This window comes from Thalassophryne amazonica, chromosome 6, assembly GCF_902500255.1.
Source record: "Thalassophryne amazonica chromosome 6, fThaAma1.1, whole genome shotgun sequence".
Taxonomy (NCBI): domain Eukaryota; kingdom Metazoa; phylum Chordata; class Actinopteri; order Batrachoidiformes; family Batrachoididae; genus Thalassophryne; species Thalassophryne amazonica.
In genome coordinates this window covers 112,026,069-112,053,646 of record NC_047108.1, presented here as the reverse complement: position 1 = coordinate 112,053,646, position 27,578 = coordinate 112,026,069, and the positions used below count along the sequence as shown (strand labels likewise).

Sequence of the window (27,578 nt, the reverse complement as noted above, 5' to 3'; positions counted from 1 at the left end):
ATGCACCTTTTATCGGCTGCCTACAACTGTTGATGCACTCTAAAATAGGGCTATTCAACTGGCGGCCCTTTAATAAGTTTGGACCGGCCCGTGGCCCATTTAGCCATAAATATTAATAAATACACAATCAAAAGCCGCTACAAAGCGCTTTTGCCAATTTTCGGCACTTTGCGACATTCTGTGGCGCTTTGCGGCACGTTGAATCCTTTACGGAACATCAGCACTGTTTCCAAACAGCCCCACCTCACGTGAAGGCAATGCAGGCACTCAAACAGTTGGTGGCAGTAATGTACCATATTGGTTTGCAAACCGCCAGTAAACTCGAACGAAGAAGAAGACGACAACCGGGCGCATTCAAAGGAGGAGAGATATAAAGTTGACAACGAGAATAGAAGATTTAATAATGACTGGCCTGGCAAATATGTGCACGTAGAAAATGCTGAAGGCAATCCTATGTGCCTGCTGTGTTATGACTGTTGCTCGGTGAATAAGGAATATAACGTGCAGAGGCACTTCATTACGACTCCCGTTTTGACAATGAATATTCACCGGGTTCTGATGCTCGTCAAATAAAAGGACTTAATATGAACTACAAGCGAAGCACTGCAATCTTCTCCCGTAGCTGCACTCTGCAGCAAAAGACAACGACAGCATCCCTGCATGTTGCGTGAGTTCTTGCTAAAAAGAAAATGCCGTTCACTGACTCCGAAACAGTGAAAGAATGTATATTAGCTGCCGTCGACGAGCTGGTAGCGCACAAGCTAAAACAGCAGGTACTGTCTTCAATCAAGTCAATCTCTCTGTCAGATACAACAGCTGCAAGACGACTGGATGTTTTAGCCACAGACGTTTTCGAGACTCTTCTAACTCAGCTGAAGAAAAGAAAGTTGAATTCATGTCGCTGGCTGTGGATGAGTCAACTGACAGCTCCGATATACCACAACTTTGTATGTGCGGTTTAACGGTGACTGTTTCAAGGAGGATCTGTTGGGCCTAATTCCACTGGAAGGACAAACAACAGGGGAAATAGTTTTCCAAAAGATGATTGCTTTTTAAAGACAGTGGACTGGACCTGGAGCGTATTAACCTGCTGGTTACAGATGGAGCTCCCTCAATGGCAGGAAACGTCAAAGGACTGTCTGCACGACTGTCTGCTGTGGCACCAAAATTACAGTGTCTCCACTGTCTCGTTCACCAGAGTGTCCTCTGCTCTCGGCTTAGTGGTGAGTTGAAAATGACCGTGGAGTCTGTGACTGCTGCAGTGAACTTTATCAGAGCAACATCCAGTCTTCAGCACAGGTTGTTTCGCAGACTACGTGCTGATATGTCATCTGAGCACTCTGACCTACTGTTACACAACATCGTCAGGTGGTTAAGCCAGGGCAATGCACTTCAGAGAGTCTGTGAACTGAAGGAGGAAATTATCACCTTTCTATGTGAATGCAAGCACAAGAAGGCTGAAACATTTTGACAAAAATGCTGGATGAGAAATATGTCTCAGAAATGTGCTTTTTAAGTGATATCATGCATCATTTGAATGGTCTTAATCTGAGTCTTCAGGGGAGGGATAAACCAGTGGCTGATGTGCTTGAAAAGATGACTGCTTTAAAAACAAAAAAAAACTAGACATTTTCACATGTGATCTTAATGACAGCCTGCTGCACTTTCCCACACTCAGTGACTTCATTAGTATATACTTTTGATGTTCTGTTAAATAAAAAGGGAAAAAGAAATGCAGTAGCATTTGTCTCAAATGTACATCCGAGAGTAATAGTACAGGTCACAATAATGTCCGGCCCACAGATCATAGTATTCTGACAAATTTGGCCCTCGGAAAAATATAGTTGAATAGCCCTGCTCTAAAACATTGCAGCCTCTTTAGTTACTGTATGTCCACTTGCTACCTTTTTTTAACATAAAGAGCAAGTTTTTCTATGTTGAACTCAACTTTACAAGTTGAGTTGAGTTGTAATCTATCATTCTGATGTTACTGTACCATGTCTGTAAATTACATTACTGTAAACACCTGTTTTCATTGTTTTGTTTACATTGTTTTGAATTTATTTTAACTGTACAATTCTGTCTTTTCGGAGGTATTTGTAAGAAATTTCTATTTCTTTGTAAAAATAAATAAATAAAACAAAAAAAAACAGGGAAATAACACTTGTTTCTAACTACTGTAACTTTCAGCTCTTGTTTGAGAAAAAGTAAAGAAAAATATATTGACTGCAGTGTTTTGTGTAAAACTCATCAGTGTGTTGCTGTTGATCTGAAAGTGTTTTGAAATGGTACATGTGTATATCATTTTGTTGCTAGAATGACATTTTCAGAAGGGATTGTTAGGTTTTGAGTGTAGGGTTTCATTTTGACAGAGCTGTGAGGAGTTTTACAACAAGAGTTGTGTCTTACCTTGCTTGTGTGTAGAATTTTGACACACTGAGCCAAATTTTGCAAAATGTGTGTGGGTGATTCTTAGATTATGTGCACCTTTGGCCTTGCGAAGTCGAGTGAAAAAAACATTATACAGATTCAACTCGCATAACTTCATATGTTTAAATAACCATTGTAGTATTGAGATCCATAAGATTTCAAACTAAATTTACAAGACTAATTGTTATTTTTCACATTTTATCTGACCCGGAATAAACAAATGTCATTTCCACCACATTTCATTTAACACATATAAATAAACAGTGCAATAATTTAAACATCCTAGAATTTTCTAGGACCATTAGCTTAACTAGTTGTACCAGTTTCCACTATTTACAACAATAATTTCTGAATGACCTAAATTAACTGTCCTAAGGATCAAATGCTGAACTGTACATTTTTCACAGTGTGAATTGCAATATTACTTTGGGTAGGTCCTTGTAAATAATAAATAATCTGGTTTGTTACGTAGAGTAAGGCAAATCATCAATAAATGTAAATATGATTTTAATATGAGATGACTAATTTTTAGAAATTTTGTGAAAAATATGTGCGGTGGTGGAAATGACAAGGTGTTGTGGAAATGACAATGACTTCAAGTCTTCTCTCTTCTGTTTCTTTGATTTGTTCTTCATTGTCTCCGCTGTTTGCGTTGCTCCCGCTTTGTCATGTCTGTGATTGGCTTTACAACACCTTTTTCCTCAAATATCTCTCTCTGTCTCGTTTAAGTTTCTCCTCATATTTTATGGGGTCAGCTTTTATTTTGTCCCTATAGGCTTGTGATCTTTCTTTCATTGTCTTTGGTGGCATCTTAAAAACATAAAATAAAATTACTAAAGTATATAGTATATATAGTATATAGTAAAAGTATAGGGCCTATTAAAGGAATATATTTACTTTCACATTCTATATGAACTTTGGATGCTGTAGCTCCTCTGAAAAAGAGCCTTAAATCAGAAGTGCCTGACTCCGTGGTATAACTCACAAACTCGCAGCTTAAAGCAGATAAGCCGTAAGCTGGAGAGGAAATGGCGTCTCACTAATTTAGAAGATCTTCACTTAGCCTGGAAAAAGAGTCTTTTGCTCTATAAAAAAGCCCTCCGTAAAGCTAGGACATCTTACTACTCATCACTAATTGAAGAAAATAAGAACAACCCCAGGTTTCTTTTCAGCACTGTAGCCAGGCTGACAGAGTCAGAGCTCTATTGAGCCGAGTATTCCTTTAACTAGTAATGACTTCATGACTTTCTTTGCTAATAAAATTTAACTATTAGAGAAAAAATTAGTCATAACCATCCCAAAGACATATTGTTATCTTTGGCTGCTTTCAGTAATGCTGGTATTTGGTTAGACTCTTTCTCTCCGATTGTTCTGTCTGAGTTATTTTCATTAGTTACTTCCTCCAAACCATCAACATGTCTATTAGACCCCATTCCTACCAGGCTGCTCAAGGAAGCCCTACCATTAATTAATGCTTCGATCTTCGAACGAGAACATAGGGAAGTGTGATGGAAATGACATTTCTACATTTTTTTGATAAAAATGGATGATGGCTTCATTGATTAGCTTTGAATTGATAGCATTTCATGTATGCAAAATCATGCTTTTCATGTTAAATTTGTAATCTTTTTCAAAACAACAATGGAACTACAGCATGTTTGGAAATGACATACAATAAATATATTTGCTGATCAAGCAATATTTACATTGCTTTTTCTTCAACAGTTGTGGGTGGAAATTTAACTGGCCTCCATGTCCAACATGTGCTCTGATGTCACTTTACATTTCCATGGAAACAACCTAAACAATCTTTCACCAGAACTTTTTAAAAGGGAAAGTAGGCGTTGTGGTGGAAATGACGCCAGTGCTGTGTGACAGGTATATTTTGTATAAAAAATAATATTGACAGTGGACTCAAATCAAATATTATATTTTATTTATTTTAGTATTCCGTAACGGCATCAACAATTCTCATATAAGTGATACTTTTAACCTTTTTTTCCATTGTTGAGGTTTGAAACTCTGGGGGTGTGACAAGGAGAAAACAGTGATTTTGCAACTTCCAGGTGGATGAAAAGTATTAAAAAAATATATTAAAAAGGTGGTAAATTTTTTATAAAAGTATTTTATCACCATTTTCACACAGAAAGAGGTATTTGTCCAAAATTGCAATTATTTTTAAAAATATGACCAGAGACTCTAAAAGTGCACAAATTCTAAGAATCACCCGTGTACGCAATCGGCAAAAACTGTAATATGCTTATGTCGCTGACATGAATGAGTGAAGCTCTTCACCATCTCACCATCTTATATAGGTCCTACAGACTTTTATCAATAAAATAGTTCTGGGGAGCATTAGCATGGCTAAAAACCATTTAATTTAAACACTAAATAGTCACCGACTGACCTCATGTGCTGTCGAGGTGTGTGCTGCCCCTCACTTTAGCGTTCTCGGTTTCAGTGTCAACTCAACATTTAGCATTTCCTGTTACAGTGTCAACTGTCCACTGAATTCCCACAAGATCTCCTCTATTCGTGCGAGATCTCCTCATTGTCGATTTTTAAATTGAGACAAACGAGTTGCACAAAAACATTACAGAGATTAAATATACCACCGCAAAAACAACATACTGAAAAACAGGTTCATCTCCTGCACTGTTGCTCCAGGAAGTGTTCAACATTTGACATTTCCGGTTTCACGGTGGACTCGAAATTCGGCACTTCCAGTTTGGGCTTTCCTGTACAATGAGTGAGCTTGCTGCAGCGCCTTTGGCACTGTCGTTTCACTCATATTATTATTAAGACACCCACTGACATATGAGAGAAGGTTTATGAAATGAACCCTTTAAACTGTAGCTTTGCTGATTTGATATAACAGGTAGTAATGTAGGTGCATTTCTGTTACAGTGCCCTCTGGTGGGCTGTAAGGATCTGTCAGAAGTACTGATTCCTGATGATGATGCAATTATTTAATAAATTACTGTAACCTGCAATATTTCATTGTTATAAATATGTTTTTTAATGTGATGTCAGCTGTGTTCAGAAAATAACTTGTAGTTTGACATCAGCTCATTAAATATTCGCCTGCATTGGTTGTGTGCACGCACTCGTGCAGCTGTACCGTGTTGCTGCTATGTGAGATGAGACATGAAAAGGCCTTTTGTGTCTGTGAGGTCGCCTCAGTGACCCGAGCTCAGCGTTCCCACAGTCACGCTGCCGCGGCCTTTAACAACAGCACAAGAAGGACCGCAGCCAAGTCTTATTTTGAAAAGAAATGACTCACTCTCAAGCAGTATTTGACTCAAAACATCATTTATTGAAATGTTCATTTCTTTATAATATGGAAACATAATGATTAAATTGAGAAGGCAACATGAATCTTGAGATTTATACAAACCACAAACTAAAACCACAATGTTTAAACCTTAAATCAATAATCACTGAGTGATCAGATTAGTATCTGCAAACACAGCTGTCAATTTGTTTGTGTTCTTAATTTTAACAAGATTTATGCCACCAGCCGTTACAAGGTGTCGTTAGTTTTAGTGTGTGTGTGTATGTGTGTGTAAGGTAGGTGAAGAAAATATTTTTAAATGAAAGTTTGGTTTAATTTTGGAACAATATTTGTTCTACTGAATAACAAAAACACCAGTTCACAATATAATTTTTTTATGTTCACAAAAAATGTCACATTCATAAATGCAAATTTTAAAGAAAGAAATCTTTATTATTATTATTACTTAAATAAATATCTGTGTTCTGTCAGTGCAAAAGATGTGAAAACAACTTTGATTTTTATCTAAAATTGTTACTAAACACAATCAACCTACAGTGTAAATTTAAAGAATAATGTACATCTGCAACATGACTTTTCTATAGCAGTAATTTGTACTGAATTAAGAAAATTCCCTCAACCCAAAATATGACTTTATATACCCCTTCAACAAATACTTTAAATTAGTTATGAGACCTACTATTTTAACTTATATTATTTTTATGATACTTCTGAATGTGTAGACCTCATGTCCACATGATAGATGGTTTTTTTAAACCGTTTAATTTTTGTGTATTATATTTTCAAAATTATGTATTATTAATTCAGTTTTATATACATATTTTTTGTTGTTGTTTTTGTGTGTATATTCTAATTGTTATAGTATAATTAGGTGTTTTTATGATTTATTTACTGCATAGTGCCATGTAAAGAAATAAAATGTATTATTATTATTGCATTTCATATTACAAATTATTATTTCAAACAATATCTTTGGCCTTTTTCTATATCTATTTGTTGCTTTATTTTTTGAGGATTACTCACAGACTAATACAGAAATTTTGATTAATGATTGTGAAAAATGTGGGTTTTATCTGGAGAAAGTGGGCCAGTCAGTATCACAAAAACTCCAGCATAGTTATTTTTTAAATAGGAAAAAAAAAATCTGTTTGCAGATCTGGAAAAAGAGGAGAAAAACACAGAAATGTTCCATTAATCCCTTTAAATGTGAAGAGATGTGCTAATAAAAATTCATTTCACAATTCCTATGAAAAAAGTGACGGCTGGTTTACAACAGGTCCAAATAAGTAGATCAGCAAATTCACAGAAACTGGTCAAATATGTATTTTTGTATCTAAGTGAAAGAATGTGTTACTCAAATGCATTTTATTAAAATAAATTTTAAAAAAGAGCAAAAGCTGCAATTTGTCAGGAATAATATCAATTGTTGGAGCGTCTCTTCAGACTGGCAGAAGAATCCACTTTAATGAGAACTCGTCCAATACAGCAGGGTCACGACCCCTGCAACTCAGCTCACTGCTAATTAACTCAGTCAGGTGTGCTCTGCCAATCAGGAGTGAGGAAACACCAGCCCTGACTAATCAGCTGTGAGTGCAGCAGGGACACGTGGAAAACATGCAGGTGACCTCCAGAGTTGAGGTTGCCGACCTCCAGAGGTAAGGCCAGCGACCCCTGTAGTTCAGTTCCCATTGAAGTGTTAAATCTTGGTGTTAAATGATATCAGAGTGTAACTCTTCTTTTCCTCTGTAGCTCCTTGGTGACCCTCACTGTTTGTTCATGGTGTACATCTGAATGCAGTTCTGGAAGTGTGCAGTTGTGTTCATCTGTGGCTTCAGGACAATAATATATATTTTGGGCAGGAAGTAGCCGCCGAGGAACGCCAGCACGCTGAGCAGTGTGGCGAACACCTGAGCGGCCATGGTGAACGGGTCCCTGCTGACCAGGTAGATGGTGAAGAAGCTGATCCAGGAGATCATGTAGACCATGAGGCTGAAGGTGATGCACTTGGCCTCGTTGTAGTTGGCCGGCAGGTCTTTGCCCATGTAGCTGAAGGTGAAGCAAACCATGCTGAGCACTGCCACATACACCAGCTCCAGCCCTGAACCCGCCGAAATGGTCTTACTGCACTCCAGCACCACGCTGTCCAAGTAGAAGTCCAGATCCTGGGACGGCTGGGGAGGGTCAAGGGTCACGCGGAGGACAGAGATCAGCAGGATGGAGGCTGACAGGAGGAGGATGGTGAACTCCGGACCGCGCTTCTTGGCCCACTTGTCGTAGGCCGGAGGCAGCTTGGAGGCGAATTTAAAGATGCAGACGACCTGGAAGGAGCGTACAGTGATGCATGCCAGACACACGGTGAAGCTGAAGATGAACAGAGGCTGTTTGAGGACGCAAGCCAGAGGAGACGGTGGGCCAAAATGGCACAGAGAACTGGCGGCGGCGGCGGTCAGGGCTGCCAGCATCAGTAGGCAGGTATGTCCGCCAGCAGACTTGGACACGGGTGTGTTCAGGTTGAGCAGAAGGATGACTGCCGAGCCAGAGGTCATGAGGAGACAGACGGCCATGAAGAAGAGCAGCGCCTTGGAGAACGGGGCATCCCAAGCCAGCAGCAGGACGGTGCGCTTCAAACAGTGCTCGCTGCGCGGTGGCGACCACAACTCCTTCGGGCACGGCTGGCATGCTGTGGGGTCTGTGCAGGTGCCACAAACACACCAAAGAAAATCAGCTCATGTACGACAAAAAAAATAAGAGAAAGAAGTCATTGATTACTTCAGTTTTTTTAAATTTATGTACTCATAAAAGAAAGAAAAATGTCTGCACACTTAAATCCTTTATATATTTATTTAAAGGCCAAGCTTTCGGTCGACAGACCTTTATATGTAAATTTATGTACTCAAAAATAAGTTATATTTGGAAAATGAAGTATTTAAAGTTGGAGCTTAATATATTTGTTGATTGCAGCAAAATTAACAATACTGATCAAAATAATCCAAATATTTTTCAGTTATTTCAATTTGTAGTATTCCAGTTAATAGAATTTAACAATTTTTTTTTCTTTAATATTTATTTCATTCATTTAAAAGAAAAACAGAAAAGCAAAAAACAAAAGCACCACAATACCAGAATGAAAAGGAGCAGAAAGAAGAACAAGTCTTATGATTTCTGCCCCTTTTAACATACAATCTTCAATATACAGCATCATAGTCAACATTATTTAACAGATTGCATTTCTTTAACTTGTCACATACCACTGACCCATTTCATAATTATGACCATTAATTAATAGATTACATCACTGACAGGTTACATTTAAACTTAAGACACTCCAAACATTATTAACAGTTTACTTTTTTTTTTTTTTTTGACTTTCTTGCAGCCCACTGACTTACTTCATAGTTTCATACTTACTTAATACATCTAATTTAATATGTTTTTTAAATAATTTAAGCGACCTTAATTCTTTAATTTCTTTATTAAGATTGTTCCATAATTTGACACCATTTACTGCAATACTCCTTTCCTTTACTTTGGTTCTAAATCTTGTTTTTTTAAAGACTTCTATTCCTTTCAATTTATATCTACTTACTCTTTTTTCAAACATATTTTGAATGTTTGTTGGTAAAGTATTTTTATTAACTTGGTACATCGTTTTACGTATGTTAATATAATATTATGATAAGTATATTATATTGATCTATCAATTTTCCACTTTCAGAACAATTATTCCAAAGGTGCTTTCTTTACATAAATACTATTTTTTTTATTCCCAAATATATATCAACAATCTGGATCTGTTTCAGTGCCCCCCCCCCCCCCCCCCAAACAAAAAAAAATCTAATCTACTCTGATCTGTAATTTTTGACCCTGAGGGAAAAAAAACACGTTAAAATATATTGAAAGGAATCAAAGTCTGTGTCTGTCGACCAGCTCAAAAAAAAAAAAAAAAAAAAGTGTTGTTGGACCTACTTTAAAAAAATGCTGACACTGGTAAAACTCAAATGATTTACATTCATCCAAATTACTTTAAGAAGTACAGTGAGGAAAATAAGTATTTGAACACCCTGCGATTTTGCAGGTTCTCCCACTTAGAAATCATGGAGGGGTCTGAAATTTTCATCTTAGGTGCATGTCCACTGTGAGAGACATAATCTAAAAAAAAAAAAAAAAAAAATCCAGAAATCACAATGCATGATTTTTTTTTATAAATTATTTGTATGTTACTGCTGCAAATAAGTATTTGAACACCTGTGAAATCAATGTTAATATTTGGTACAGTAGCCTTTGTTTGCAATTACAGAGGTCAAATGTTTCCTGTAGTTTTTCACCAGGTTTGCACACCCTGCAGCAGGGATTTTGGTCCACTCCTCCATACAGATCTTCTCTAGATCTTTCAGGTTTGGAGTTTCAGCTCCCTCCAAAGATTTTCTATTGAGTTCAGGTCTGGAGACTGGCCAGGCCACTCCAGGACCTTGAAATGCTCCTTATGGAGCACCTCCTTAGTTGCCCTGGCTGTGTGTTTGGGGTCATTGTCATGCTGGAAGACCCAGCCATGACCCATCTTCAATGCTTTTACTGAGGGAAGGAGGTTGTTTGCCAAAATCTTGCAATACATGGCCCCATCCATCCTCCTTTCAATACGGTGCAGTCGTCCTGTCCCCTTTGCAGAAGAGCACCCCCAGAGTATGATGTTTCCACCCCCAAGCTTCACAGTTGGGATGGGTTTCTTGGGGTTGTTCTCATCCTCTAAACATGGTAAGTGGAGTTGATTATAAAAAGCTCTATTCTGGTCTCATCTGACCACATGACCTTCTCCCATGCCTCCTCTGGATCATCCAGATGGTCACTGGTGAACTTCAAACGGGCCTGGACAGGTGCTGGCTTGAGCAGGGGGACCTTGCTGCCCTGCAGGATTTTAAACCATGACAGCATCACGTGTTACTAATGTAATCTTAGTGACTGTGATCCCAGCTCTCTTCAGGTCATTGACCAGGTCCTCCTGTGTAGTTCTGAGCTTTCTCAGAATCATCCTTTTTAACAGGTCTGTGAGAGCCATAATTCTTGCTGGTTGGTAGGGGGTCAAATACTTATTTGCAGCAGTAACATACAAATAAATTATTAAAAAAAATCATACATTGTGATTTCCGGATTTTTTTTTAGATTATGTCTCTCACAGTGGACATGCACCTAAGATGAAAATTTCAGACCCCTCCATGATTTCTAAGTGGGAGAACTTGCAAAATCTAAGGGTGTTCAAATCCTTATTTTCCTCACTGTAGCTCCGATGCCAATTTGTTAATTTAGACAAATAATTAATTTAAATTTAACTAATTTAAATTATTTTTTCTCTTTTTTCAGTGTGATTAATCAGGTTGTTCACAAACCACATCACTGGATCAATACCTGCTTCATTGTTTAGCAGGTTGTGCTCATTTCTGTTAATTTACCTTATGTTGTAATTACACTGAAAAAAGAACTTGCTTCCATTTCTAACACTAATAAGTGAAGTTTGTCTAAATTAAATTAATAAGTTGGCATAAATGTTATATTTAAGTTAATTTATATCAACATAATTAGGTTTGACCAATTGAAATACCCTTTTTAACACCCAACAACGCTTATTTTTCAGTGTATGTTTTACTTAATAAAATTACTTCCACAATTTAAATATCTGTAGGCAATTATGACATTTTGCATATTTCAACTTATTTGGTTTACCGTGTATAAAATGAGCTTGCAGACCTCCAGAACTTTTAACACTAAAAATGCAGGAAATCAAAGAGGATGTTTGCTTTGCGCCACTTGCTGGTTACCTCCACACACTACACATAAAATGACTTGCAAAAATTGATTTTTATTTTTATTTTTTTAAATTGTGATAGTTTTTTTAAAAAAAAAGAAAATAAGTATTGACTCTGTCAGTGTCTCTCTCTCTCTCTCTCAGACAAAACATTTAGGTGATGTTTACCTTTAATTTTTCTTGATTTCACGTTTTCCTTCAGTTTTGACACGACAACACGGGTTATACTGTCAGAGAATTTTAATAAACCAGTAACTATAATAAGATATAAAACATAATAATCACAGCCAACATATTCTAACATTGTGTCATTTGTTTGTTTGTTTTTAACGAAAAGAAGACTTGCTACGGCTTTTGTTGAGGAAGGTGTTGGTGGGACAGGCCTGGCAGTCGAAGCAGCATGTGTGCGGTCCTGACGGGATCTGCTCATGTCCCGGTAGACAAGCTGGAGAACAGATGGAAAGTGGCACCTGGACACAGAAAGGTTCCGTTTAAAGTGATGTCAGAGGGAATCAGCACACAGTCAGGAACTCGACCACCTGCTTTAACCACATCTGAGGCAACACTCGAACTGTCCACAGTTATTGGCACTCTGATATCTTAAGTGCAGAATTTAAAACGTGTTCAGAAACGAATGCAAATGAACCTGTTTAGATGGACATGACGATCTAGCGCAGAGGTGGATAACGACAGCCAAGACAGTGGCTACGTTTACATGCCGTTAATATTCGGGATAAGGTCAATATTCCGGTTTCTGAATCATTAGGAATAACCCGTTTACATGCTTAAGCAGACAGAGTTACTCCTGTATACATGGTCTTTGGTATCATTTGGAACATCCCCATCTAAACAGCGACGCACGTCTTCCACCGGTGCTTTATTTGGTCTGGCGTTCATGCAAATCCTGCTTCGCGTAACTTTTTGGCCACCTTCTTGTAAATGTCGCTATCTCGGTACTTTCTACCGTCAATAAAAGACATTATATACATGTCTTTCATGATACTAATGAAGTACTCGGTTTCCTCCTCGCTCCAAAGGTGTGGTGCTGTGCTGCCGCGTCTGGATTTCCCCATGCTTGTTTTCCTGTGCTTCTGTGGTGTCCGGTGGGTTGCGCGTGCCGCATACAAGTAGTTGCCGTACTCAAAAGACCAAGATTCTGTTGTGTGGGCCGCTGAAGAGGAGGTACTGCTGGCCCACCACCACAAGATGGCGCCCTGCTTGAAGTGCGGGCTTCAAGCACGAGAGGGTGTCGGAGCGACCGGGAGTGACAGCTGTCACTCATCATCCGTACCAGCTGTCACTCATCCACTACACATCACCACCACCATAAAGGCCGGACTGCAACTCCACCTCCCCGCCGAGAAATCAGCTACCATTCAGGTAACTTCTCTGCTGAATCTAAAGACCTTGTGTAATAGTCTGATCTAATTTGCAGCCGTTTTCTAGTGACGGTGTCCTTATCTGCGGTATTGGCGTTTGGTGTGGACTACGACGGCTTTGCCTCACACCCCAAACCAGATAAGTGATTTCACAGGAGCTGTACGAGTGTGTGATTGGAGGTGGAGGTTCTCCCTCCTAACTGAACACTGACTGTGGGATTACTGAGTGTGCGAACTCACACTCATCAATACTGTTTCTGTTCTCTGCCAGCAGTACCGGGTCTGACTGCTGAAGACAGTGGCCACCTGGGGCGCAGGGCTTGGCGGCTCCGGTGTTCTTCAGATCTGTTGGTGGTGGAAGCTGTGTGGGATCCGGCTCTTCTCTCGCCAGACGTCTTCTATCTTCGAGCCTGCCCACACGTCACCTTGTGTATAATTGACATTCCACCATATTGTTAGTGTCTGTACTTCGTTGTGCGATTCACAACATTAAATTGTTACTTTTTGGCTTATCCATTGTCCGTTCATTAGCGCCCCCTGTTGTGGGTCCGTGTCACGACACTTTCACAACAGATTCCTTGCGGATAGAACATGCGCAGAACACAAAATAATGTTCCTTTCTATGGGGATATCCCGATGCAGGTTTATATGACCTGATATTCGGGTTAGAAAAGGAGTAACCCAGGGATCATATTCAGGTTTTTAAAAACTGGAATATGAGCATATTCGGGTTTTTGCGGGTGTTTACATGGCCGTGCGCAACCAGGTTATTGCTAATATTCCAGTTATGAAAGGATTATTGGCTGCATGTAAACATAGTCACTGCAGGTTTCCATCTCAGCAGGTGGCTTTGCTGATGAGCTTCTCCTCTGAACATCAATGAAATCACCTGCTGAGGTGATCGGTAAAAAGGGAAACCTGCAGTGTCTTGGCCCTTCGTGGTACATGATTGCCCACCCCTGATCTAGTGGTTAAGTTGCAGACTTGAGACCAGTTCAAGCCCCGGTCAGGCCGGAAAATCACTAAGGACCCTTGGGCGAGGTCCTTAATCCCTGAGCTGCATCCAGTGTGCAGTGAGCGCCTCGTGTGGCAGCACCCTCATATCAGTGTGTGTGTGTGTGTGTGTATGAATGAATGGGTGAATGTGAGGCATCATTGTAAAGTGCTTCTGATTCAGATGGAGAACTGCTTTATAAATGCAGTTGATTATGTATTACTGGAATATTTATTAAAATTATTGTAAGTATGAGGTCTATTAGAAAAGTATCCGACCTTATTTAAAAAAAATATATATATATGGATTTGAATCACGTGTGCTTGCGTGAGCCAACCTTGAACCTTCATGCGCATGCGTGATTTTTTTCATGCCTGTCGGTTGCGTCATTCGCCTGTGAGCAGGCTTTGAGTGAGGAGTGGTCCACCCCCCTCGGCGGATTTTCATTGTCAGGGAAATGGCTGAGAGACTGCTGCTTTGCTTGATCAAGGACAAGCTGGGACATGCCTTTCAGTGCTTACCAGTCGAATGAGTATCAGAGAAATTGTGGAGTGGTGGACATGTCCCAGCTTGTCCTTCTGGCACTCCGAAACGGAGGTGTTCTTTGTCTCGCTTGCCGTCATGACGCGCGAAGCGTCCGCTCCTTTCCATGACAAAAACTCCTCGTAACAGTGGAATGTGCCGTTTGTTTCCAAACTGGACGCTGTGTTTTATCCGGGACGTCGTCTGGACTAGCAAAGGAATTGTGAAAAGACATGGACATCAGCACTTTTTTGGCAAGTTGAGACAGACGTGCGGAGGAATTCCACGCGTCACGCAACACGCAAAGCAACGCCGTGATGAAGTGTCACAGAACATGTTCTGGCATGTCCAGGCACATCCACAATTTCTTGGATAATCACTCGACTGAAAAACCACAGACAGCTGTTTGAACGCCATCTCAAAGCCGTCCTGTGAGACCAAAACGGAGGTGGTTTTGTGTCGGTCCAGCAGCGAATCCATCATGACGCGCGAAGCATCCGCTCGGCTTTCCATGACAAAATCTCTTGTTAAAAGTGAAATCTGCAGGAAAATAGGTGATGTCCAGCTCTTGTGATAACCAGAGAAAGTGCACACGATGGTCACGGATCCACAGAGCGATCCGTTTAGAAATTAAATGGTCGTTCAGCCTGTCGATGGCAGCTGGAGCACGGCGCGCCCCACAGTTGCTGTGGGCCGTCCTTAAAGCGATAGTAACATCCCTTAATGTCCCATAAAATTTTCACCAAAAACCACCTGAAATTCTTGAATGGTGTCCACATGGATGTGCCTCACAGTTTCTAAAAAAAATTTGATCAAGCAAAGCAGCAGTCTCTCAGCCATTTCCCTGACAATGAAAATCCACCCAGGGGGTGGAACACTCCTCACTCAAAGCCTGCTCACAGGCGAATGACGCAACCGACAGGCGTGAAAAAAATCACGCATGCACATGAAGGTTCAAGGTTGGCTCACGCAAGCACACGTGATTCAAATCCATATGTTTTTTTTTTTTAAATAAGGTCGGATACTTTTCTAATAGACCTCGTATACTTTGAGAAAAGCTAATAAATATAAGATTAACAAATTACTGTAGATTTTAAAAAGGTTTATCCAAGTTTCACTTTTTTCAGTGTTGACAACAGTTTTAAAATAAATATTGTGATCATAAAACTGGAATTACTACCAGTATTTTATTCTGATTTAAAATGAATAATCCTACAAAAAAGGTAACAATTTGTATGGAGGTCACTGAGTAGAATGAAAGTAAACTAAAGAAGTTAGAACAATTTAAATGAAATAATGTGACAACTTAATAACACTAAAACCTTTAAATTAAGTTGGTTCAACTTAATTAAACTTGCAGAGGACAAAACAAATCAAATAAACTAAACAATGTAACTAAAACTATATACGACAGACAAGTGTGTGTGTGTGTGTGTGTGTGTGTGTGTGTCTGTGTACATGCATGTGTGGCAGTCTACATGCCCTCCCCTACCTGTGTCTTGAAGTTCTTGGTTGTGCGCACCTTGTTGTGTGGGCCGCCAGAAGAGGAGGTACTGCTGGCCCACCACCAGAGGGCGCCCTGCCTGAAGTGCGGGCTTCAGGCACGAGAGGGCGCTGCCGCCACGGACACAGCCGGGGGTGACAGCTGTCACTCATTATCTCTTGACAGCTGTTACCCATCTACACTACATCATCTCACTCCATAAAGACCGGACGTCATCTCCACCTCGTTGCCGAGATATCATCTACCTACGGAGGTAATATTCTCAGCCGTTGTTGTTCTAAAGAATTCGTAATTCTCTGAGTTGTTGCAGGAGTTCCTGAGGAGCTTACTGACAACGGGACGCTAAGTGTGGGGAGACGTGACGAGTGACGCACGTCCAACTAAGTAGCCCTCAGTCTCTTACTGTGTTAGAGGTGGAGGTGGAATATCCACCATAAATGTTACTGGGTGTTCACACACCCACATCTGATTGTTTCTGTTCCTCGCCAGCAGTACCAGAGCCGACACGCAGAGACGGTGGCCACCTGGGGACTCGGAACTTGGCGGCTCCAGTATTTTCCAGGTTCGGTGGCGGAGGAAATCGTGTGGTTCCGGTTCTTCTCAGGACGGACGTCTTCTATCCTCGAGCCTGCACACACGACACCTTTGTTAATTGATTTTTGCACCTATTCTGTAATCTGCTGTGTTGAGTTGTGCTATTCACAACAGTAAAGTGTTCATATTTGACTTCCTCCATTGTCCGTTCATTTACGCCCCCTGTTGTGGGTCTGTGTCACTACACTTTCCCAACAGGATATCTCGGCCATGGTCATGGATCCCGAGGGGCGTCACCCGGCCGTTGAACGGCCAATGGAAGACCAGGGTGCACAGGCGTCTGCAGGAGGCGTGATTGGTGAGTTGCAGCAAATCCTCACCGCCTTTACTTCTCGGTTGGATCAGATGACCGAGCAAAACGTCATCCTTAACCGCAGGATGGAGGCTCTCACCGCACAGGTGGAAGCGCGCGCTCAGGGCGCTGCTGCAGCTTCTCCTCCTGCCGACCCTGTGCGGGATATTGACGTTCCACTGGTCGTTCAACGACCCCTCTTACCATCCCCTGAAGCATACATAAGCCCCCCAGAGCCGTACGGGGGTTGTGTGGAGACGTGCGCAGACTTTCTTATGCAGTGTTCGCTCGTCTTTGCACAACGTCCCGTGATGTACGCGTCTGATGCTAGTAAAGTAGCTTATGTGATTAACCTGCTTCGAGGAGAGGGACGCGCTTGGGCTATGGCACTTTGGGAGCAAAATTCACGGCTCCTTCTCACGTACGCTGGGTTTGTGAGGGAATTCAAAACAGTGTTTGATCACCCTAATAGAGGAGAGACTGCTTCGACAGTGCTGCTGTCAATGAGACAGGGGCGTCGGAGCGCAGCCGCTTATGCAGTCGACTTCCACATCGCGGCTGCGAGATCCGGATGGAATAACGCTGCGCTCCGTGCCGCCTTCATAAACGGACTGTCGTCGGTCCTGAAGGAGCACCTGGTGGCTAAGGATGAACCGCGGGATTTATATAGGCTTATCAATCTCGTTATACGGCTAGACAATCGGTTGGAGGAATGCCGTCGGGAACGGGACGAAGGGCGTGGCCGGGCACGCGCCGTCCCTCTCCTTTCTGGTTCCGAAAGGGTTCCGCCCTCCCCACGCTCCACAGCGTCTACACTCCGTGTGGCTACAGCTCCCCCTGCTGACGAGGCTATGGACACGAGCTGGGCCACATTTAGACCACCTAATAGACAAAGGAGGCTGGCCCGCGGGGCGTGCTTTGTCTGCGGCTCAATTGAGCATCAATTGAGAGACTGCCCCGAGCGGTTAAACACCAACGCCTGCCCCTAGAAACTGGGCTTAGGGTGGGCCAAGACATTCACGTGGGACACACACATATTTCCACACGACTCCCAGTTACAATCCTTAGCGGGGATTTAACCCTTCAGGCCCCAGCACTGGTGGACACGGGGTCAGAAGGGAATCTGCTAGACAGCAGATGGGCCAGGGAGGTAGGGCTCCCTCTGGTGGCGCTCCCTTCGCCATTGCAGGTGCGGGCACTAGATGGCACCCTTCTCCCTTTGATCACACACAAGATACTACCAGTAACTCTGGTGGTGTCTGGCAATCACCGGGAGGAGATTGAGTTTTTTGTGACTCCTTCTACCTCCCGCGTGATTTTGGGGTTCCCGTGGATGTTAAAGCACAATCCCCGGATTGATTGGTCGTCCGGGGTAGTGGTGCAGTGGAGCGAGACCTGCCATCGGGTGCGTTTAGGATCCTCGGTTCCTCCCGGTTCACAGGCTAAGGAGGAGGTCAAAATCCCTCCCAATCTGTCAACGGTGCCGGTTGAGTACCACGATCTTGTTGATGTTTTCAGCAAGGATCTGGCACTCACCCTTCCCCCGCACCGTCCGTACGATTGCGCCATTGATTTGATTCCAGGCGTGGAGTTCCCGTCCAGCAGGCTGTACAACCTCTCACGACCTGAGCGCGAATCAATGGAGACCTACATCCGGGACTCCTTAGCTGCCGGGCTGATCCGGAATTCCACCTCCCCGATGGGAGCAGGTTTCTTTTTTGTGGGCAAGAAAGATGGCGGACTTCGTCCATGCATTGATTACAGGGGGCTGAACGAGATCACGGTTCGCAACCGATACCCGTTGCCCTTATTAGATTCGGTGTTCACCCCCCTGCATGGAGCCAAGATCTTTACCAAATTGGACCTTAGAAATGCATACCACCTGGTTCGGGTCCGGAAGGGAGACGAGTGGAAGACAGCATTTAACACCCCGTTAGGTCACTTTGAGTACCTGGTCATGCCGTTCGGCCTCACTAACGCCCCCGCGACGTTCCAAGCTTTGGTTAATGACGTCTTGCGGGACTTCCTGCACCGATTCGTCTTCGTATATCTGGACGATATTCTTATCTTTTCTCCGGACCCTGAGACTCATGTCCGACATGTACGTCAGGTCCTGCAGCGGTTGTTGGAGAACCGGCTGTTTGTGAAGGGCGAGAAGTGCGAGTTCCACCGCACTTCTTTGTCCTTCCTGGGGTTTATCATCTCCTCCAATTCCGTCGCCCCTGATCCAGCCAAGGTTGCGGCGGTGAGAGATTGGCCCCAACCAACAAGCCGTAGGAAGCTGCAACAGTTCCTCGGCTTCGCAAATTTCTACAGGAGGTTCATTAAGGGCTATAGTCAGGTAGTTAGCCCCCTGACAGCCCTGACCTCTCCGAAAGTCCCCTTCACCTGGTCAGATCGGTGCGGTGCCGCGTTCAAGGAGTTGAAACAGCGGTTTTCAACTGCACCCGTTCTGGTGCAGCCCGATCCTAGCCGCCAGTTTGTGGTTGAAGTGGACGCCTCTGACTCAGGGATAGGAGCCGTGCTATCCCAGAGCGGAGAGACCGATAAGGTTCTTCATCCGTGTGCCTATTTTTCCCGCAGGTTGACTCCGGCAGAACGGAACTATGACGTCGGCAAAGGAGAACTCCTTGCGGTGAAAGAGGCTCTTGAGGAGTGGAGACACCTGTTGGAGGGAGCGTCTGTGCCTTTCACGGTTTTCACTGACCATCGGAACCTGGAGTATATCAGGACCGCCAAGCGGCTGAACCCCAGGCAAGCCCGCTGGTCACTGTTTTTCGGGCGTTTTGACTTCCGAATCACCTACCGCCCCGGGACCAAGAAATAGAGATCGGATGCATTGTCCCGGGTGCATGAAGATGAAGTCAAGACTGAGTTGTCGGATCCACCGGAGCCCATCATTCTGGAGTCCACTATCGTGGCCACCCTCACCTGGGACGTGGAGAAGACCATCCGGGAGGCCCTGGCACGGAGCCTGGACCCCGGAACAGGGCCGAAGAACAGACTCTACGTCCCACCAGAGGCAAGAGCGGCTGTCTTGGATTTCTGTCACGGTTCTAAGCTCTCCTGTCATCCGGGGGTGCGAAGGACCGTGGCAGTGGTCCGGCAGCGCTTCTGGTGGGCGTCCCTGGAGGCCGACATCCGGGAATATATCCAGGCCTGCACCACCTGTGCCAGGGGCAAGGCAGACCACCAAAAGACACAGGGACTTCTTCAGCCACTTCCTGTGCCTCATCGCCCCTGGTCCCACATCGGTCTGGATTTTGTCACGGGCCTCCCGCCGTCCCAGGGCATGACGACCATCTTCACAATAGTGGACCGGTTCTCCAAGGCGGCCCACTTCGTGGCCCTCCCGAAGCTCCCCACGGCCCAGGAGACTGCAGACCTCCTGGTCCACCACGTCGTCCGTCTGCATGGGATACCTACCGACATCGTCTCTGATCGTGGTCCCCAGTTCTCCTCACATGTCTGGAGGAGCTTCTGCCGGGAACTGGGGGCCACTGTGAGCCTCTCGTCCGGGGATCACCTGCAGACAAATGGACAGGCAGAATGGGCCAATCAGGAATTGGAGCAAGCCCTGCGCTGTGTGACGTCCGCACACCCGACAGCCTGGAGTGAACATCTGGCTTGGATCGAGTATGCGCATAACAGCCAGGTGTCCTCTGCCACCGGCCTCTCCCCATTTGAGGTGTGTTTGGGGTATCAGCCCCCATTGTTTCCCGTGGTGGAGGGAGAGGTCAGTGTGCCCTCGGTCCAGGTCCACCTGCGGAAGTGCCGTCGGGTGTGGCGCTCCGCCCGTTCTGCCTTGTTGAAGGCCTGGACAAGGGCGAAGACCCATGCAGACCGCCAGCGATCCCCGGCCCCTGCTTACCAGCCCGGGCAGGAGGTGTGGCTATCCACGTAGGACATCCCCCTCCAGGTGGACTCCCCGAAACTCAAGGACAGGTATATCGGACCATACAAAATCCTCAAAATCCTCAGTCCTGCCGCAGTGAAGCCGGGAGTTGGAGCTTCACTGCGGATCCACCCGGTCTTTCATGTGTCGAGGATGAAACCTCACCACACCTCACCCCTCTGTGCTCCCGGACCAGTGCCACCTCCTGCCTAGATCATCGATGGGGAGCTGGCTTGGACGGTGCGCCGGCTTGGACGGTGCGCCGGCTCCTGGATGTCTGTCGGATGGGCCAGGGGTTCCAGTATTTGGTGGACTGGGAGGGTATGGACACGAAGAACGCTCCTGGGTGAAGAGGAGCTTCATCCTGGATCCGGCCCTCCTGGCCGATTTCTACCGCCGCCACCCGGACAAGCCTGATCGGGCGCCAGGAGGCGCCCGTTGAGGGGGGGTCCTGTTGTGTGGGCCACCAGAAGAGGAGGTACTGCTGGCCCACCACCAGAGGGCGCCCTGCCTGAAGTGCGGGCTTCAGGCACGAGAGGGCGCTGCCGCCACAGACACAGCCGGGGGTGACAGCTGTCACTCATTATCTCTTGACAGCTGTCACCCATCTACACTACATCATCTCACGCCATAAAGACCGGACGCCATCTCCACCTCGTTGCCGAGATATCATCTACCTACGGAGGTAATATTCTCAGCCATTGTTGTTCTAAAGAATTCGTAATTCTCTGAGTTGTTGCAGGAGTTCCTGAGGAGCCTGCTGACAACGGGAAGCTAAGTGTGGGGAGATGTGATGAGTGACGCACGTCCAACTAAGTAGCCCTCAGTCTCTTACTGTGTTAGAGGTGGAGGTGGAATATCCACCATAAGTGTTACTGGGTGTTCACACACCCACATCTGATTGTTTCTGTTCCTCGCCAGCAGTACCAGATCCGACACGCGGAGACGGTGGCCACCTGGGGACTCGGAACTTGGCGGCTCCAGTATTTTCCAGGTTCGGTGGCGGAGGAAATCGTGTGGTTCCTGTTCTTCTCAGGACGGATGTCTTCTATCCTCGAGCCTGCCCACACGACACCTTTGTTAATTGATTTTTGCACCTATTCTGTAATCTGCTGTGTTGAGTTGTGCTATTCACAACAGTAAAGTGTTCATATTTGACTTCCTCCATTGTCCGTTCATTTACGCCCCCTGTTGTGGGTCCGTGTCACTACACTTTCCCAACACACCTGGTTTGTTTATGCTTCTGTACGCACCTGGGTTCTGATTGTGTTTGTTGGGAGCCAGGGATATAAATTCAGTGTTGTTTTGTGGCTCAGACCTTCTTTTTCTTCCTGGTCTCTCCCGTGAGGCAGCATTGGAGTGGCTTTACACGCTGTGGTGACTGCGTGCATTCATCCTTTTTTTTCCTCTCTGGAGCTTTGTGTGGCTCTTTATTAGTGGCTTGGAGTGCTGCTTTACTCCGAGCACCACTGTGGCTAATAGCCGCCGCTGTTCGCGGGCGTGTTTGGGCCACCAGCGTCTGATTTGGGGTAACCGGCCGGCTTCGTCTTTTTGGCCCATTTGGTTGTCTTTCGTCATCCTATAATGCCGTTTTTTACTTATAGCGTGGCACTTTGTGCGGTTTTACGCACGTTGTCTGGAGGCTGGGAATGCGCCTCCACTGGGGTCTTGAGCAGACCGGTGCGTCTTCTTACTGGTGAGTTGCTGGTTTCTGTCTTTTATAAACAATTACAGATTATTTTGGTCTGCTAATGTGATGTTTACATCACATTGGGACGAGGCTGCACCTCCCGCGGTGGCTGCTGGGGACAGCTGTGTCGGCTCAATAATTCAGATGCTGGCCACGCTTTGTGTAACTCCTGCTGCTGCTCTTCTGGATTCTAGACATTGGATGACCAAACTGGATTCTATTAACAGTCCGGTAATTTAAATTTTGCTTGGACGTTGTAGGGGTTTTAAAGCCAGATGTGGGCGGAAAAAAAAGAAAAATAATATATCGCGTGCTGGCCCTATGAACTATATTCTGTAATTTATTTTATTGAGTGTTTTTTTTTTTCCTTTTTACTATCGCCCTAAGCATTTAATGTGTTTTTAACTGTAACATACTGGTGTTTGGTTCATTTGCATGTTTCTTTTTTGTGTGCGTGGATGTGAGTTTTGTAATTTTATTGAGTTAATTTTGGGTTTGCTGTTGTGTGTGTGTGTGTGTGTGTGTGTGTTGTTTTTTTTTTTTAACTTACAATGTGTTTTTAATGTTTGTAAATGGGGGTGATCTTAAATTTATTCCCAACAAATTAAGGTTGGTAATAAATAAAGGATATATTTCTATATTTAACCCTTTTTGTCTCTGCTCCCCTTAATTAAAAAAGGTAAAAACGAACCCGTGTCTGCCTTATGCATGCGTGTGTGTAAAGTTCTTACGTCTCCAGAGCCTCGCCAATCAACCTGCTCAGCGTCCACGGTCAGCATCATGGGTCCTCTGTACAGACCCACCACTCTGAAGGACCACTGGGTCCCCCTCCAAAACCAGGTCACGATGTCATATTCCGCTGGCGGATTTCCGGATTCATCAAAGTACACCAGCATATTTCCGAGAGGGAATCTCACCTGTTTGATCCACGGCAGGAGCTAAGGCCAGTAAGGAAAACAGGACATGTCAGAACTAGAACCTGTTTCTGTAGATCTGGGGCTGCTCTTGGGGGGGCGGTCACCTGCCACGGCTGCACACTCCTTTTTTCACACCTCTCAGAATCACAGCCAAGCACCTGGTGCAGCGCATGAGCCACAGCGTACACAGCTTTATAGACGTTGAAAGAGGACGTGACATCGTAGTCGTACAAAGGAAGTTTGAGTCTGACAAGACTGTACAGGTCGGTGCTGTGAAGACACTCGTTCTCCCTGTCCTTGGTTCCATTCCAGACTTCCTGTGTGTTGCTGTGTTGCATTGAAGTCTCAAATGACCTCCTCTCAAACTCCTCAAAACCAGGCAGAGATTTGTTTTTGATGGATATGCCGAGAACGGTGCCGATGGTATGAACCCCGGGCACACCCGAAACAACAGAAGAAAGCGACCAGTCCTCGGACGCAAGCCACACCTTATCCGTCACGTTCTGCTCAATGACAGCTGCAAAGAAATTGGGGACTTGTGTCCTGGAGGCAAAGATAATGATGGTGGTGACTTTGGTTTTCAGGATGTTTTTCACCATCTGCTTGGAGACGGAGGGATCCTGGTCGCTGGAGAGGAGCCCTTGGAATGCGATGCAGATGCTGTGCAGTGGCGCCTGTTGGGACAAACTCTGCATTGCATCAATCCCATAGGCATTGTCGCTGGCTATGATGGCGATCCAGGTCCAGTTGAAACGTAGCAGGAGCTGAATCATAGCCGTTACCTGGTTCTTGTCACTGGGAATTGTCCGGAAAAAGGATGGATAGAGGAACTTGTTGCTCAGCTGTTCAGTTGTTGCTTCATAAGAAATCTAAAATGTAGCAAAAGGGAAAGTGTTCAGAACAAAAACCCTCAAAAAACAAACATTTTTTTGAATTCCTGCATGGTTTATGGGTTCAGGGTCTTTGCCAAAACTACACGTTCCCTAAAAGTCTGTAAGATACACTGAGTGAATGAATGAGTCCACATCTTCTCTTTAACACTATAACTAAAAAAAACTTTGTAAGACTCTTGTAAGACTTCAAATTATTAATTCATTCATTTTCTTCCCTTTATGTGGGTCAGCCAGTGGGAGTTGGCCAATTTCACATCTTCAGTCAAGCCCTCAAACTCACGGGTCACCAAGCCTGTTCCTGGAGGGCATCTGCCCTGCATGTTTTCTAACTCTCTCTGTTAACTCTATCAGGTGTGCTCAGCCAATCAAGAGCTGGAAAACACCACTTTTAAAAAATCAGGTATGACTTGAGTAGGTAGGCATGGAAAACATGCAGGGCAGGTGCCTTCCAGGAACAGGCTTGGTGACCCCTGCTCTAACTCTTCATGGGGGATCATGAGGGGTTCCCAAACCAGCTCAGATACAGTCCCTCCAGTGTGTCCTCAGTCTTACCTGGAAACCTCCTCCCAGTTGGATATACCAGAACCACATCAACTACTTTTGATGTGAAGAACAAGTGGCTCTACAACGAGCTCCCCGTCCCCAAGTGTAAGCCCAGATACCCAATGGAGGAATCTCATTTCTGCTGCTTAAATTCACAGCTTTTTTCTTTTGGTCATTACTCAGTACTCATGACCACAGGTGACGATAGGAGCAGAAGCTCTGGCAAATCGAGAGCCTCACTTTCTGGTGCAACTCTTTCTTCACCACAATGATCTGCTACAGTGTCAGAAGGACCTCAAACGCAGCCCCAGTCCATCCTATCACCACTGAAAAAGACTCTGAGATCCTTCAACACCTCCACTCGAGGCAGTAACTCTAACCCCGAGTCAGAGGGCAGAATGTACCTCAGGTGTGGAGGTGCTGATCCTCATCCCAGCCCAACCCTGTCTCATGGCATGTCATGATGCAGCAGCACGAAATATACATTAATTTATTGGTTCATGATATGTGATGAAAAGCGCCTCATTTTCGTCACGGCAGCATGAATTCATTCTCACTCATTCCGTGATGGCTGCAAGAAATTAAAAGTGAAGGGGGGGGGGGTCAGGGTGGTTATGGTTAGGGTGGGGGGGAAGGAGTAGGATTAGGTTGTGATTAAGGTTGGGGAAGGAGTAGGGTTAGTAATAGTGAGCTAAAAAAAAAAAAACCCGTCACGAAAATATTACTCATTTCGTGACGGGAGCACGAAAAAAAAAAAAAGTGAGACTAGGCTGTCCCAGACACTGCACACTCAGCCTCAGACCCGCTCAGGTTTTAGTCTTCAAGTTAAAAGGGCTGATTATGAGGACAAACTGATTAAAATCTGGTTACCTTTGAAGCACAAAGATCAACAGATAAAGTGAGTTTATTTAATGAATAACAGCTGCACCTGCCTGCTGGTGTATTGCCGCGAATGATCACCACGTGCACAATGGGAATTATAGCAGCTACTGTTACAGTTGGGTGCAGCTTGAAATGAGCTTGTTTGTGAGTTTCTTTCATCTCCAGAGTCTGAGTCCGGTGGCCACCCGATGAAAGTGAAAGTGCTGACGTCTTTGCACCTACCTGCGGTACAAGGTAGGCCCCGAGCAAGGCTGCAGGGGGGAAAGATTTGCTGCTGCTGTCCGGCCCGATGATAGCCACTGACCTCTGACCCTGGTTTGAGTTGCGGTCTTCTGAGAAGCTCTGCTGCTGTTGGCTCAGGAGGTCCAGTGTGGCCAGGATGCTTGCTGGTTCGCTGCAGATGTCGTACATCTGGTAGCCCAGCTTCACGCCGGGTAAGAGCGCAGTGCTGTTGTTGATCTCCTCCACTGTGAACCTCATGGCCTGCATCAGGTGAAAGCCGTGTTGTGTGGGAGTCCCTCTGGATAAAGCAGAGAGAAGAAGATTGGAGAAACGTGCTACGGAGAGTTAGACTCGTGCTGGAACTCACCCGTCCAGTGCACTCACGCATTGCATGGACCCACTGCAGGCAAACCAGCACTGGCTGCAGCCGTTTGGTGGAGAGGAAAGAATCCGGCGAGAGAGAAGTCGCCCTGCAGCTGCATCCCGTCTCCCCAAGACTCGTAATCCAGTTTCCCATCAGAGAACGGCAGCAAGAAGCACCCTAAAGAAAGCAGCTTCACAGCAGCAGACATGGTCACACTTCACACGACAGCTGACGCGACAAAACTTCACTTCACTGCGTCTCCTGCAAAGTGAGGCTGGAATAAACACACCGGATCAGATTTGTTGTTTTAGGAGGAGACAATCACTTTGCATCCTCCTGCTGTATATTTGCATGTCAGATTTGTTTGTCACAACGAAGTTTCCGTCCGATTGAACTGATTTGCACAAATGCAAAAAGCCACGAAAAGGAAAGTTTGCCATTAAACATATTTTATTTTAATGCTATAGAATAGGACCTGCTCTGCAATAATGCGTGGAGCCAGGAAATATACAACAAAAATTAGAATAAATTTCAAGATAGGATGTATAAAAAAAAATACAGTAAAACTCGCATACAATGGATCAACACAGTCTCATGGCAGTTTGTGGCAGCAAAACAAAAAGTATATTAATCTTTTGGTTCATGACAGAGGCACGAAAATGGGGCACTTTTTGTGACGGGGGGCACAAAATGTGGGATGACGGGGGAGGTCTGAGGGGGGTTATGGTTAGGGTTAAGGATTAGGGTTAAGGGTTAGAACAAACTCCTGAATTTAAGCACGCTGTGCTGCCGAAATAATTTTTTCATAGACAAACACACCGTGCCAGGAGTAAATGATCATTTATAAGAAAAGGTGGTGAGTAAACAAACCATTCTGTGTTTTGTAAGCAGCTTATATCCGACAACGTTGTTGTTGATGTCAGCTGACAGCTGCGCTTCACATCCTCTTTCTGTCGTGTTCGGCTGGAACATACACAGTTTGGAGCCGCTCATTATTTATGCTGTTAATCATCATCTTCAAAAACAATCGATATGTCACTTAAATCTTTGCTATAATCACTCACTATGCCTTCGCTGTCTGTGTCTGCTGTACTGGTAAACAGAGCTGCGCTGCGACACATTTACTCGAATGACGTCACATCCGTCGCAGCGAAAAAGTAGGTTAACTTGGAGGCGGTAAATTCAAATTCTCAGATGGGTAATGAAATGTCTAAATCCTTGTTCAGTGTAATTTTATGGTAAAAAACAAAGACAACATGGAAAAAGCTTTTTTTTTTTTTCAAGAATATGTAAAAACGTCATGGCGTGGCAGGGACACTTTAACACCATATTACAGTTCATCAGCATGTTAATAATCACCGGCCT

General features: G+C 44.4%; 1 protein-coding gene across 1 annotated transcript; it reads right to left on the bottom strand.

Annotated features, from left to right (window-relative positions):
* Nucleotides 1-6,701: 6,701 nt before the first annotated feature.
* Nucleotides 6,702-26,432, bottom strand: LOC117512922 (taste receptor type 1 member 1). The gene is made up of 6 exons (XM_034173149.1): nucleotides 26,234-26,432; nucleotides 25,850-26,147; nucleotides 23,414-24,178; nucleotides 23,124-23,330; nucleotides 11,872-11,992; nucleotides 6,702-8,414 (listed from the first exon to the last, which is right to left on the bottom strand). The coding sequence occupies exons 1-6, from the start codon at nucleotides 26,419-26,421 to the stop codon at nucleotides 7,489-7,491; spliced, it is 2,505 nt and encodes an 834-aa protein (XP_034029040.1). The 5' UTR covers nucleotides 26,422-26,432; the 3' UTR covers nucleotides 6,702-7,488.
* Between the last annotated feature and the right edge of the window lie 1,146 nt (nucleotides 26,433-27,578).

What these genes read in the sequence shown, in the direction of transcription:
- LOC117512922 (XM_034173149.1), bottom strand. Translation starts at nt 26,421, where the DNA reads ATGTCTGCTGCTGTGAAGCTGCTTTCTTTAGGGTGCTTCTTGCTGCCG. An exon ending in ATTGGCGAGGCTCTGGAGAC is followed by an intron (nt 11,993 to 23,123) that starts GTAAGAACTTTA and finishes TTCTGTGTCCAG; the next exon opens with GTGCCACTTTCCATCTGTTC. An exon ending in CACCTTCCTCAACAAAAGCC is followed by an intron (nt 8,415 to 11,871) that starts GTAGCAAGTCTT and finishes GCACCTGCACAG; the next exon opens with ACCCCACAGCATGCCAGCCG.